Below are 14,712 nucleotides of genomic sequence, written 5' to 3'. Positions count from 1 at the left end.
TCATGCAGTAGTCGTGGATTCAGGTACAGTAGATGTGCATGGACTTTGAATCGTATTATGAAATGTTAATGCTTCATGTTCTGTGCCACTGATATCACTCGTATTTTGTGGTTACAAATTAACCCACAGCTGTGATATCTGAAGTCATTAAATGCTTTGCTGACTGTGCACTAACTTTTCTGCTTCTATTCTCTCTCCTCTTGTGCTTGTCTTTCTGTCTGCAAAACTTTCCCTCCTGCTCTTTTATTCTTTCTAAGTTCCCATGTTTCTGTATTGATGAGAATATGAGGCCTTGGTTTGCCTCACAGACAAACAAGAGCCTGTTCAGTGTGAAAAGCTCCCCTTTATAACCACAATGGAGGACAAAAATTGACAAAGCAAACACTAATTAGTGTGTTGCATCATGAAACTAGGAAATGCATATATTACAGGATATAAGGAATATAAAAGAGTAAAACCATGAACACATAGATGCTGTTAATATACAAGTAAAGAGTATATCTAAATGCATGAAACAAGTCTGTATTATTCCTCGAATGCAGCATGATGTGATAAATAATGTTTATTGCATCACCAAGCTGGATCAGAAGTTTCTTGACAAATTCAAGAGTATTTCCTTTACAATTCCACTCTTCTTCTTTGCGTTTCACTACTCTGCTTTTCTACCCTTAATATATTTCTTGCTCCTTTTCACTCTGGAACTTGTTCCCCCCTCTGAGTCCCTCTCTCTCAAACTACCACCACGTCTTTCTGAGAGCAGGAAACAATGGTCACATGTTACGTAAGAGTGCCGCTCTGTGAGAGGAATGCAAAACAGCTCAGTTCAGTGACGGAGTCCTACAGCATGTGGGAGAGGAGAGCAGCAGAGTGGCGCAGCGGAAGCGTGCTGGGCCCATAACCCAGAGGTCGATGGATCGAAACCATCCTCTGCTATTTTAAACACGACACTCTGTCATTGTCATTTACACAGCAAATGTGTGCTGTTCGCTGTAGATACTATAGTTGCTGCTCTGCCGTAAATCATAGAAATGTAGCATAAATGCACGTGGACGGTGTGTGATCAGTGCTTGTTCTCTGCCTCTGAGCTTGTTGGTTTTTCCTCAGTGTAACGTCAAACCCGACTAACAGGTGATCTCAAATTAAATATTTACTTCATTTGTGTGTCTTACACATTTTCCCTTCAATTTAACAGGCAATTACCAGAGAGGAGAGCAGCAGCAGGACTGATGAACACTGACCTTTGAGCTGCAGCCTGTTGAACAGAAACTCCTTTCTCAAAGCCTTGGGAAGGCGTTCATTAGATTACATGGAACGCAAACAGTCTTCTCAATATTTTTCCAATTCCAGCACCCTTATGAATAAACAAGTGAATTAAATAAAATCTAAATACTGTTCAGTCCTCGTGCTGTTCAATCAACATATAGAGACAAACGTAGAAGCAGATAAGAGATGGGAAATGCTACACAGTGAGCACAGCTGGAGCCTCCCCAGCTTTGCACTAATGTTCTGTTGTTGTTCTCTTTGTTCTATTGTCTCAAACAGGGTATGTTTCAGACTTTTATGTGCTTTTCTTATTTTAGCACGATCTTTGATACAGAGTCAGTTTATTTTGAGCAGCAAGAACCCAGACTTAAATTGGTTGTAAGCAAATGTATTAGATAACGAAGAAAACAACAACAACTGTATTTTCTAATTCAAAGTATCTTTTGGATGTGTACTGTGGTTAATTACATATCCTCTTAGCACCCTCTGGAGTATCACAATGCACACTGCATTTCTAAACCACTGAGGTGAAGCTTGAGACTTTAGATGTCATATATATTTTACCTTAAATTTTTAAGAGCATGTTATTAATTTGTAAATATGAACAAATATTTCACATGGATCTGAATTAGAAAACACAGAGCTGTAATCTATAATGCATTCAGGGTGTGAACACTAAGAGTTCAGCAGAGAACTGGACACAGAATGGTGGTTCTGTCCAGAGAAAACTCTTTGGCCAAAATTACCTGACATCTCTGTCTTAAATTAAAATTTGACTCTTTTTCTTAGAAACTTCTCGCAACTCTGTCAGTTTAACCCTCGTGTTGTCCTGCAGGTCAAATTGACCTGTTTTAAAGTTTGAAAATGTGGGGGGGAAAAAAAAAAAAAAAAAAAAAAAAAAACATATTTTCACAGTGAAAATTTCCACATTCTCAACATTTTTGGGAAATTTTTGGAAATTTTTTGGTGGAAAAAAATGTAAACCATAATGTTTTTTTTTTTAAAAGAACATTCACAAAAAAAAAATAAATTTAAAAAAAAAAAAAATAAAAAATCAACCAAAATCCAGCGAAACTCGCTGATGAGGAATCATTTGATGAGGAATCTGAAGAATAATTTGATGAGGAATCTGGGTTGGAACCAGACACTGTTATTCTCACGAGCTCCAGCTCATATTATGTTGAAAAGATCATGGGAGAGGGAGGTTATGGGGTAGTGGCTAGGATTGTGAACATCGACACTGAAGAGGTGGTTGCTCTAAAAGTGATGAAAGAGTTCAACGAAGACAATGAAGCCGAGGTTGAATGCTTGCGTAAACTTAGACAACTTGATGCCGACAAGCACAAATTGGGGAAGTTCATTGAGCATTTCGAGTACAAGGATCAGTTTTGTCTGACTTTTGAAATACTCGATTTAAGCCTCCGTGACTTCCTCAGTATGGGGCAGTCACTACATGTGACTGATCTCAGAGTCGTCGCTGGGCAGATGCTGGTGGCTCTTGAAGCACTAAAAAGCATTGGTCTGGTTCCTACCGACATCAAGCCAGACAACATAATGTTTGTTCACCATCGTTCCGAAGCTTTAAAAGTCAAGTTAATAGATTGTGACTGTGCTACTGAGGTGTCTGAACTGGCGGAATTTGACACCATTCAAGCCGTTGGTTACAGGGCTCCTGAGGTCATTCTGGGCCTCCCTATGACCGAAGCTGTAGACGTGGGCTCTCGGCGCTGTCCTGGCAACATTGTTCATTGGTGATAGAAACTTCTATCCAACTGGGTCTGTTTATGAGCAATTAAGGATAATTGTTCATATGCAGGGGCAGCCCAAAGACCGTCTTTTGAAGGCTGGACAAAAAGTGAGACAGTTTTTCACAGAGTCCCATGACTCCTCTGGTCAGGCATGGAGGATGAAAACACCTGATGAATATCAACAGGAAACAGGGGAGGCAGTCACCCGGTGTTCTGCTGATTATGAGACTTTCAACAGCCTCAATGACCTGCTGAAGAAAGACTACCGTAACGCATCAGAGGAACAAGACACCAAGGCCTTCGTAAGTCTCCTCAAGCAAATGCTGCACATGGATCCAAAAAAAAGGATCACCCCCAGCAGAGCCCTTGGCCACGACTTCATAACAATGAAGCACTTGTCATTTGGTGACAGAAATCAATTTCGTTACAAGATGGAAGCACTTCTCAAGATGAGAAGATGCAGTCTGGAGGCATATCTGGCTGGAACACAGCATCCAGCTCAGAGAATGGCACTGAAGGCTCGACAAAATCTTCATTGGATCAAGCTGTGAGTAGGAGAAAAACTTTGCATCTTGGAAAACAGTGGTGGAACTGATGATCAGACTTCTGCTCCATTGGTTGAAGTTGTACGGAACAACAGAAAATCCATCTTGAAAAGCAAATGTGTAACTAAAAGTCAAATTACTGCAGTCACTCATCAGGAAGAAAAAAAATGACCAAATTGACGGCTCCTTTGGAGAACCCATCTGTATCTGATGGGGTCACCAAGGACAAATGAATTACAGCAGCAAGCCTTAACATCCATAAAGACAGACCACCTCAAGAAGTGGCTGTCACAAATATAAAACTTGCAAAAAATATCATGGATAAAACAAATCAAAACATGCAAGAAGATCCCTCAGATATCATGGAAGTAAAAACAAAAAAGAAACACTTCAGAAGGATTCAAAAATTCTTCTCGAGAATGATTCGAAAGTGCTTCGCTTGCTGTCGAGGAGTTGATGATGACTGAAAACAGACTTTAAAACGGCATTCTAGAGTTCATCACAGGGTGGGTTCATTTAGTCAATATTTAGGAAAATCACTGCTTATTTGTTTTAAAAGTTTGCTAAAATTATTATTTCTTAAACAATGTAAATTTACAAAACCAATTTCAATGAATAAATAAATTCAACTTAAAATAATTCTTACAATTTACTCAAATTTTGTTCTGTATAAATTCTATTCTATGCTTTTCTACATGTCCCATTTAAAAATTTTCCAAAATAAAACATTTATATCAAAATTCTACAAAAATCTAAGCATTCTGGTGACTGACTTGACTGTGAACAACTGTCAAGTGACAAAAGTTCATAGAGTTTTTAAATACAAAGAACAGAGGCAACAAATGTGTAAATAAATTAGAAAAGTAAGGAGTAAAATGTGGTTACCGTTTGTCCAAATTAAACTCACTTTAATCAAACAGGCACTGATGCATGTTTCCTGGTTGGCAGGATATTTGGGTCAGTTGTTGCAGCAGCACAGCCTCTCTTACTCCAGACCAGACAGGATTTAAGCATTTACAGCCTTTCTTAGACCCACTGTTTTTAGCAGAACACTTGTCCTTTCATCCCTCAGATTAATTTTTACCATTTTTGCCAGAGTTTTTGTATGAAAATACGCCTGCACTTCCAGGAAAAGCAGATGTCTGCACAGTCTTCTATTGACTTGACAGTTAACCTCTCCATTCTTTTCCCTTTAGTTTGGAAAGAAGTTATCAAACAGTGTTCCTCACGTTGGATGGTAACTCCAGTTCCTCCAAGTACACAATCTGAGCATCTTCAAAGAAAAACAGGGAACATCTGTCGTGGTTTAATTGCCTCTGATGTCAGTTTGATCACACTGTTTAAAAGCACGATATTCTCAACTATTTCCTACATGAATTCAGGAGCTAATGTAGTTAGATACAGCAGTGCTCTATTTATTTGTCATATATTTAAGGATAGCAACAGCAATGTGGCCACTTCTGTTTTAAATGCAGTGCTCTGACTGCTATCTTGATATATTTTTTATAATTATTCATATAAGTTTACGTCATTATATAAAGAAAGTGTCCAAACCTGATACTGATGTGGCTTTTGAGGTGACTGAAATAAATGTCACTTTCAATTGTTTTTAAAGAGACTGTCCAAATTTAGCTACATTTCAAGTGGAAAAAAAAAAACAAAACACTTTTTCCTTCAACAACTATCTTGCCATCTTTAATGCTGAAAAGCTGTGTTGACAGTCTAACAAATTACTGTTACGGGGGAAGCAGGAGAACCCAAGCACAGGCACACAGAAAACTGGCAGACAGGTAAATAACGGAAAAAGATGTATTCAAACAAATAACTAACCCAATACAGAAAAGGGAAAACAAACCAGGAGATAAACTAAACCAATCTAACACTAAAAGAAACTACACTACTAAACCTACAAAAACCAAACAAGAATAAACTGAACCAAATAACACACAAAGTACTTACAAAACCAGTGTGGGACGCGGCTAATGGGGCAAGGTAGGCAGACACGGGGAATCTGGAAGTTGGTGGGGAAACAGAACAGGCAGACAGAGAGCTGAAGACAGAGGGGACCGGCAGTTATCCAGGAATGGGGGTGACAAGGTCCAGGTGGGGCTAATGCAGGTTGGAGACTAGAAACAGGCCAGGTGGAAATCCTGAGAAGAACAGAGTCCAGGTGGGGAAAATCCAGGGGGAAAAACTGAGTCTAAGAGATGGGGAAGCAGAGTCCAAAAGAGAGCAGTGAATCCATGACAGGGAGTGAGTCTTTATGATCCAGAGGGGAGTGAATGAAAGGACAGAGCTTAAATAGGTGGAGGTGAGGTGGAGAACAGGTGTCCTGAGTGAACTGATTACTGCAGCTGAAACTCATAGTAATCAGCAGGTAGCAGAATGCAGGCAGGTGAAACAGGGAGAGCAGGAGAGAGAGAGACATGAGGAAGAGGTGACAGACAGAGGGAGCCAAAGAGACAGGTAAAAACAGAAACAGATCAGGACCCAAGGGAGAAAGGAGGAAAAAGAGGAAGAAGGGGGAAAAAGGGCAGGGGCTGGAGCAGGATCATTACAATTACACTCTAATAAACAGAGAAAATATAAAGTTTAGAAAGTCTTATTTTGATAAAATCAGTGTGGATGATATATTCCAGTAGGAAAACTGGGTGGGTGTCAGAGTGAATTTAAAAATCATTACAGCTTTAAGTATAAATAACAATTGTAATGTCACTTTGCACTGTTTGACTTTTTGTAAAAAGAAAAAAGAAAAAAAAAGAAAAAGTAATGACAACTGGAATAATCATGTTCAACTTGTCATGTTTATCTTGGGTTTTCGTGCTTTGGTGCAAAATTTAAAAGAAATGGAGTTTATTAATTGTGTTGATTGGTTGATTCATTTATTTTATCCGTATTTTAAGTATAAAAATAAATATAAAAAATCAAGAAATTTGTATAGCACACCTTTAGACAGTCACTTAAATTCACTTTGTACAAAAAGTGGACAAAAAATAAATAGAAATTACTTCTATTTCAAAGGGAAAAAAAAAATCTAAAAAACTAAACAAAAATACAAATAAGTAATCTAACGTCGCCTCTACTACGCGTCATCACGCATTTGCTACGTCACAAACCAGGAAACGTGTGGAGAGTAGGGACTGAAGAATCACAACAGAGCGACTCACCACAGCTTCTGACAGTTCTGTTCCGTGCCGCCAAAAACACGGTGTTTCTTTTTGTGTTATTACCGTTAACGAACATGTCACGGAAAGCCAAAGAAGAATATTATCGCTTCTTTACCGTCACCGACCCACGTACACACGAGAAGGGACACACCGAGTACAAAGTGACAGCGAGGGTTAGTTTACACTCTTTATCGCTCTGTAGCTACCCTGTCATTTATAGAGACGTAGCCGGTGTTTGTGTTTATGCTTAATAACTTTCTGTTAAGCTAATATATTCACGACTTGCTAAAATTAAATTTATGATTAATTAATAACACCTGTGTTGTACCATTATTCTCTTTTGGTCAGTTACATCAGTCAAAACTCGGTGGCTTTGCGTTGTTGTTCATTCATGCCACAATGAAGTCACAGCTCAGACAGATAAATACACAATGGGCCTTTTATGGTGCACACAGAGCGCTCAAGTGAAACACAGAGAACTTGTGATTCAGTTCAGAAGCTCCAGCACCCCCATGACCACATAATGCCCCGTGGTGTAGATAGGCATGCGTGCAAAATCAAAGAGGATCATGACTTTGTAGGACTGATTCAAGCCTCCATCATTTTCTCTCATAGTTAATAGCAGGTATGCTTACAAAGAAAGCCCAGGTGATCTGTTTTTGATCTCAATAGCACCTGTAGTTTTGAAGTTGATAGGTGGAAAGATGGAAAAAACAGGTTTGAGGTTTGATGTTATTGTCTGTGGTTTGCAGTTTGTGTCCAAGCGTCATCCAGAAGATGTGAAGGAGGTGGTTGTGTGGAGGAGGTTCTCAGAGCTAAAGAAGCTCCATGGAGAGTTGGCCTACACTCACAGAAACCTGTTCAGAAAACAGGAGGACTTTCCGCCTTTTCCTCGTGCACAAGTGTTTGGTAAAACCAACAAATCATCGTGATGGTCTATAGTCTTAACCAGCTCCATCTCAGACAACTGGCTTGTTTGCTTTAACTACAGATGTTTTTTTACACTCTCAAAGCTTTTAAATGAGCTCAGCTATCACTCAAGGCTGGGGTTCATTGCTTTTTATGCAATTAGCCTGCTGAGTGTCTTTGAGAGGATCTGCTTGTTCCAGTTTTTCTGTTTCAAGCATTTTGTCATGATTCTTGTGACACTTCCTCTTGCCCGATGGCTTAACAATGGTGACCAATACACAGCTACGAAGACAGCAACACTAATAAGCCATACTAATAGACTGTCATCATTTAAAGTTCATGGCAGCATATAAAATATGTTAAACATTTACAGTGCTTGGCTAAGAGGTGGTGACTTGATGATATTTATCTAACACTACTGCAAACTACAGCCACAAGGACGACCACAAGCACACAAAAAATAAACATTTTAACCTTATCCAGTTCAGTTTAATTTATGTTTGTATATATTTTATTCCTTGTAATTATTTGGCACCATTGTCTGAATTTCTTACCTACTGTCAATGTAATGTCATTATTGAGTTGGTTATTACACTGTGTGCTTCTGTTTTTAGGAAGGTTTGATGAGGCTGTGATTGAAGAGAGGAGGAATGCAGCAGAAACCATGCTTCTATTTACAACCAGCATACCTGCACTCTACAACAGCCCACAGCTCAAGGACTTCTTCAGAGTAAGACACACAAATGCATATATATATATATATATATATATATATATATATATATATATATATATATATATATATATATAGAAACAAAGACCGTGCTTACACTTGGTTTTAAAATGCATCTTGAATCGTTTAATTACAAGTGGACAGCTGTAAGTGTAGTGCAATTGTGATCCAGTCACTCAGACTACTTGGTGAGGTGGTCTGGGATGCAGCTGACAACATTTCTTTAATGGTGTAAAGTGTAATGCATCCTGATGTGTTGTAGACGAGGACTTAACTGGAAAATATGGCGTCATCATGGTGAATGTTTTGGTGGCAGTGTGCTGGTGTTCAAGAAGATGGGCAGGAGATTAAATAACGTGTACATGCATAGAAGTTTGTGAAACATTTCTCTTGTCTTAGCTAGACTGTGTGAGACAAATCTGGCACTTGTCTGGTGACAGTCTGATTTTATAGCTGTTTGTAAGAATAGCTGACTTTCTAGAAGAAATTACTTTGGCAGGAAGAAAATCTGGGCCCAGGTGTCATCTGAACACCTCGGAGACGCATGATAGACTCAGATGTGCCTGACGATTCGTCTTGCCTGTCTATGTGACCAAGTGCCATAATGTTCCTGGACCTTTTTCATCTTTATTGCCTTTTTCCTTCATATTTCCCACATTCTTCTTTGCTTTCGCTTTGCTCTCCTTCCATTCTCCATTCCCCTCCCCTCTTCTGCTACTTCTCTTTATCCTCCCTCCTCTCAGGGCGGCGAGGTCACAAGACCTCTGGATCCCTCCCCTCTATCCTCTGCCGGGCCTCTGCCTCCCCCTCTCATCCCTCTTCCTAAACGAAGGGCCTCGGACTGTGAACCTGCTGAAGAAGAAGAGGGGAGGGAGGCTCCTACTTTACCCCAGGATCTGGGCACAAACCTGAGCTTAGAAGTGGGAGAACCGGAAGTAGCAGCTGAGGCCTACAGCGAAATCGGAGGTTCCCCGACAGAAGAAGAACGAGAGGAGCTTAGTGATGCAGAACTGGATGACCGAGGTGCAACTACCAGAATTTTTAAATTCCTGTCCGTCACTTTTATCCTTGTTCTTACCATTTGGTTTATGTTTCCTCCTTCAGTTCCATCTCCTGAACCATCCCCAGCAAGAAACCACCAACAGTCAAAAGAGACCCAGGAAGAATTTGATTCACTGTTTGACTCCGTGGCTGAAGAGCAAATCCCATCTCCAAAGGAAGACGTTCCCCCTCCACTCTCTGATAATGACTTGGCTGTCTTTGATCCATGCTATAAAGAAGGTGACATAAAAATAAACGAGAATTTAATCATATTAAAAAACAATACAACTGCTTTCAATCTTTCCAAATCCTGAAGTCATGAATCTAATACTGGCTATTCAGTGTGGGGTCAGTTTGTCTAAAAACCTAACTTGACATTTTGTTTTGCTATTCAGCATTTTTACCTTGGCTTCCTTTTATATCCATCTAATATTTATAATGCTGAGCATCACAGAGTCAGAGATGGATGTGTGATGGAGTGTAAATATGACAAGCATTTCTTAGTAATGCAGAGCTTTCCTGATTGGACGTCCTTCACTTGCATTGATCAGGCTCCACTTTGTGTGAATGTGGTACTTTGGCTCAGTGGCTTCATGGATATCTGTCGAGCTAAAAGCTGCACATTGTGACCTGATGGTGTGTAATACAACAGTTGAAAGATTTTCTGTCTCGAATTGAGTTAAACTGTAAAAATGGAAGAAAAATAGTAATTAGAGTACAATTAAATTGGTTACATAATGCCCTAAGAGTCCCATGTCATAGTCATCTTATTTCTATTGGTTTCTTGCTGAGTACAGTGGACTCTGATTCCAGATAGTGTGGTAGCGTGGCTGAGCGGTCTAAGGCGCTGGATTAAGGCTCCAGTCTCTTTGGGGGCGTGGGTTCGAATCCCACTGCTGCCAAGTAGGCTTTTTCAATTCTAAAGTACAGTTTGAGGCAAATCAGAAGATAGATCTAAGTGTCGTATTTAGTGTTGTAATTAGACAAAGGACGTAAGAAGATTTTTACCCTAAGAGATTGTTACCAACATTTTTTGCCGTTTAAAAAATATAGATTATCCAGTGATTTTTTTTTTCAGTTAGTGACAGTTTTTTGAAACCTTTTGTTTTCTTTTTACAAATTTGTCACAAATATGACCGCAGATGGAATCTAAAGACACCATGGGCTTTACTGAAACAACTTTTGAACCCACTGCAAATGTTATTTCTCTACTCCTCTCTGTTTCAGATAGATCAAATTCCTCCACGGATCACTCAGAATTGTTCTCACTGCCACCGGCCAGTCTGAAAGGAGGAGACGCAGGATACTTGAACCAAGCAGCCCATGAGCTAACAGCTGCCATGGAGAGGGAGAAGGAGGGAGAATTTAGTTCTGCCATTCGTGGATACCGGATGGCAGTGGATATTCTGATCACTGGAGTTCAGGGTGAGGAACGCTGCGGTGGGGAAAGATGAGGGGAGGTGTGACATGATTAAAAGTCAATCCGACAAAACTCCAGTGTTAAATACATGTCTGCAAATGTTGACCACATGCTAAAAAAAATGGCATGATTGCAACAATTTGAAACGACACAGTGAAGCAATGCACAGCTGTCTGTTGTCTCTATTTCTAGGTTGTTTTATAATCTGTAATCATGTGAGCCCAACAAACCCAGCAGTTCTTTTAAATATTGCATTTTACCTGAATGCACTCTGTCATGGTCATTTGTGCATGAATTGTCAACCAGCTTTGTTGCCATAGAGACAGACCATGAAGTCACTCTTTCAACTGCAAAAGCTGCGGATTGCGTGACGGTGCACCATGTGCAAATAAGACAATAAATTGAGCATTGAAGTTTACAGCTGTAACACCTTATTGACCATATTTGCTCCGCACTGCTGAGTTTCTGATGTGCTGCTCACTCACCTGTTACCGTGCAGATAAATGCACTGGAAACAGCTGATACACAAACATGTTCACATGCAGGAGAGTCTGAGCCACAGCAAAGCAAACATGGCATTGTGATGAAGCCAACAGTGCTGTTTTATTCTGCTATTTACTGTTCTCCTGCGTGCTTGTCGTGAGTCAGTAATGGACTAATGGTCTATTGCATCAGCTGTGGAATCAGCATGTATTTATGTGGTAGCGTGGCCGAGCGGTCTAAGGCGCTGGATTAAGGCTCCAGTCTCTTCGGGGGCGTGGGTTCGAATCCCACCGCTGCCAAGTAGGCTTTTAAGATGTTACAGGGAGTCGTAGTAAAGATTTGTTGAACTGTCATCTAAAAACATGCAGTTCAGGGTCTGATTGATTCCAAACTTTGAGTATTAGCACTCAGAGAATCAAAAGAAAATGGGTTGGACACTTAACGACATTCTCTTGCAAACGTCTTCAGTTCAGATTTAAAAGAAAACACTCGCGTCATGAGGCAACATGCCCAAGCAGGCTAAGGTGTTGGATTAAGGTTTCAGTCTCTTTAAATGCATGGGTTTGAATCACACTTCTGCCATAGAATCTATGCTTTTTAGAGACATTTAAACTATTACAATGCTGTAGTGATACATAGAGGTCTCTCATCAGAATCTTAAAATGGCCCATGAAATCAAAAAATACTTCAGTACTTTCAGTACTCCCCCTTGAAGGCCCTCACCCTGGTGAAAATCAGGTTTTTACCTTGTTAACAAGTCCACATGAGGTTTTTTTATATACTGTATCTCCATCTTGAAGCTCAAAGACACAGATTCAGACTCATGCTATTTCATATGTGACAACCTGAGATACCAAACCTGTCCGCACAGTTTCACAGTGGGGCTTTTTGTAACATTAACCTTATTCAGAATCAGTTCCTGGCTCGAACATGTGTGGCTGAATTACTCCAAATTGCAACTTGCCATTGTGCAGTGCAGAGTTGCAGATGGGATATTTCTCAAGGACAAAACAACTAAAAATGTAAAAATCTAACTGTGATATTCAAAGGTGAGTTTGTAGAGTTTTAATCACATGACTGGAAAGGGACTTTCGAACTTCTCCTTTTTGTAGAATCACATTCTGTTTCAGTGGCTTTTAAAATCAAAGCAACAAGGGGTAGTGGTAAGATATTTCACCCATGGGAGCAGAAGTTGTTTGTAATTTGTGCATATAAGCTTACTTTAGCTCTAAGCAGAATAGAAACCACACATGAAACCTACATGAGTGTTTTAAATGCCTATAGATAGACACCGAGCAGTACTTGCAAATATCAAAACAAAATGCATGGTAGTGAGTCGAATCCCGCTGTTGCCAGGTAATTCTTTCCCCTTTGATTAAAAATGCAACATTAAGATCTTATGGAAAACTTAAAGACATGTTTGACAATAACAGCACTTCAACATGTTGTTCATACGTTTCTGAAAAGTCTCAAAACTGTTGCATTGGCTAAATCACAAAGTAAGTGTAATGTATAACAATGTTCTGATTCTCTGAGAACTATGTAAATATTGGATAGGTCACATTAAAGAGCCCATAGTCTGCTTTTTGGGAGTTTCCCTTTCCTTTAGTTTATTATATGCCCACTTTTCTGTGCATTTAAAAGATCCAAACTTGCAAAGACCACAGCCATTTTCTGTCACTGAAAGCATTCTTCAATTCAAGTTTTTTTTTCTGTTACGTGTCTGCATCACCATGTAACATATCTGCATAACAGCTGTGCGAAAACAATGAGTTGCTCCCTCAAACTATGACATTAATTCCTCACTAGAGCTACTTTGGCTAGAGCTACAATTGTCTGCCTATACTCAGAGATCTGGGGTTGCTAACAAATGTTACTTTGCTTTCGTCAGGCCAGATCACCAATCAGAGCAGACTGGCCTTAAAGAGATAGGAGTATGCGAAAAATAATGTGTTTTTGGAACATTAAAGCATGTGTATATATTATAGTAGATACCAAAATTAAAAAAAAAAAAAAAACTGTAAAAATCAATAATGGGCGCTCTTGTCTAGTACTAACAAAACCAGCTGAGTTGCATTATGAATCTCTCAAGTTAATCTTAATCTCACAGTAAAAAACGAGTATGTGTCATCTGCTACTGTTAACATGTCGCAACCCTGCAGTAGGTTATCTATAATTGCGTTGCTGTTTTCCCTCCCTTCATATCTATTCTTAGAAAGGTGATGTTAACCCTCTGCAGTGAGCTGTCTAACAGTGATTTGTTTGCTGACATGTGGTAGCGTGGCCGAGCGGTCTAAGGCGCTGGATTAAGGCTCCAGTCTCTTCGGGGGCGTGGGTTCGAATCCCACCGCTGCCAAGGAAGCTTTTTCAGCTCAAATGTGCCCTTAAGAAACTTTAAAAATTAAAGAACCAGATGCAGTAACAGTGCATATGAATTAAAATGAACTGCTGTTTTCTGCTTCTAACTCAGCTGTCTCTCTGTTTGTATTGAATACAGTGGACTCATGCACTCATGAAATGTTAACACTTCCACTATTAATCCAGACTTATCATTGTCAACACTTTGTGTGCATACAGGAGACCCTGATCCAGTACGTAAGGAGTCTGTGATGCGACGGACCGCCCAGTATCTGAAGCATGCCGAGATGTTGGTCGACAGGCACTCCTCACCCACGCACACTCACACACCCACACACACACACACACATGCACAGGACCCGTAGACCTGCACACATAACGTAGATTAAAACGCACATGAGGACCGATCAAAGACAATGAAGCTCAGGGCTGTAACGTACACACATCGGCATACTCACAAAAATGCACAATGAAGTATGGCAACACACGATCTCAACATATGTACGTTTGGTCTAATGAACCACAACATTCCCAAACACAAGCTCGTTCAGGTGGGAAATACTACTGTTTATGGCACACACTCCTGAGGTACACACTACACTGCAGACTGGTCCTTTAGTTGCCTTTGTTTAGTGAAAAATATATGATTTAAAACATTTAAATATATGGAAACTGAAAGTAACTGTAAACTTACTGGATTGATCGATGAATAATCCATCGCTACCTTTGTCTTGCTTTTATAATGTTCTCTTGTTGAATACAGTAATGTGTATGTATATCAGTGATTTGCATTTTGCACAATGTTTTGTTAATAAATATGATTTTAATTTAAGTCAGTGAGATGTCAATTTTCTTAGGTGAAGTTTTAAATAGTATAAATACAGGACATTCACGATACCATCTATAAATGACGTCTCCTCAGCACCTTTGCACTCTTAAAGCCTCGTATCATCACACCTCCACCTCCGTGCTTCACTGCCAGGACTATGCATTCACACCAAACATAGTGGACCCCATCTACACTGACCAAATCTATCTTGACCTC

General features: G+C 39.8%; 1 protein-coding gene and 4 non-coding genes across 5 annotated transcripts; all 5 read left to right on the top strand.

Annotated features, from left to right (window-relative positions):
- The first annotated feature begins 861 nt into the window (after positions 1 to 861).
- Positions 862 to 933, top strand: trnam-cau (transfer RNA methionine (anticodon CAU)). Its single transcript has one exon. It is a non-coding gene; the product is annotated as a tRNA-Met (tRNA).
- A 5,747-nt stretch (positions 934 to 6,680) lies between these two features.
- On the top strand, positions 6,681 to 14,499 carry snx15 (sorting nexin 15). The gene is made up of 7 exons (XM_023289393.3): positions 6,681 to 6,896; positions 7,476 to 7,632; positions 8,247 to 8,362; positions 9,109 to 9,388; positions 9,470 to 9,646; positions 10,634 to 10,831; positions 13,887 to 14,499. The coding sequence occupies exons 1-7, from the start codon at positions 6,798 to 6,800 to the stop codon at positions 14,030 to 14,032; spliced, it is 1,173 nt and encodes a 390-aa protein (XP_023145161.1). The 5' UTR covers positions 6,681 to 6,797; the 3' UTR covers positions 14,033 to 14,499.
- Positions 10,227 to 10,308, top strand: trnal-aag (transfer RNA leucine (anticodon AAG)). Its single transcript has one exon. It is a non-coding gene; the product is annotated as a tRNA-Leu (tRNA).
- On the top strand, positions 11,527 to 11,608 carry trnal-aag (transfer RNA leucine (anticodon AAG)). The gene has a single exon. It is a non-coding gene; the product is annotated as a tRNA-Leu (tRNA).
- On the top strand, positions 13,584 to 13,665 carry trnal-aag (transfer RNA leucine (anticodon AAG)). Its single transcript has one exon. It is a non-coding gene; the product is annotated as a tRNA-Leu (tRNA).
- Positions 14,500 to 14,712: the final 213 nt, after the last annotated feature.

The sequence above is a fragment of the Amphiprion ocellaris genome, chromosome 23, assembly GCF_022539595.1.
Source record: "Amphiprion ocellaris isolate individual 3 ecotype Okinawa chromosome 23, ASM2253959v1, whole genome shotgun sequence".
Classification (NCBI taxonomy): Eukaryota; Metazoa; Chordata; class Actinopteri; family Pomacentridae; genus Amphiprion; species Amphiprion ocellaris.
Note: the sequence above shows the minus strand (reverse complement) of the source record. Positions and strands in the feature narration are given on the sequence as shown.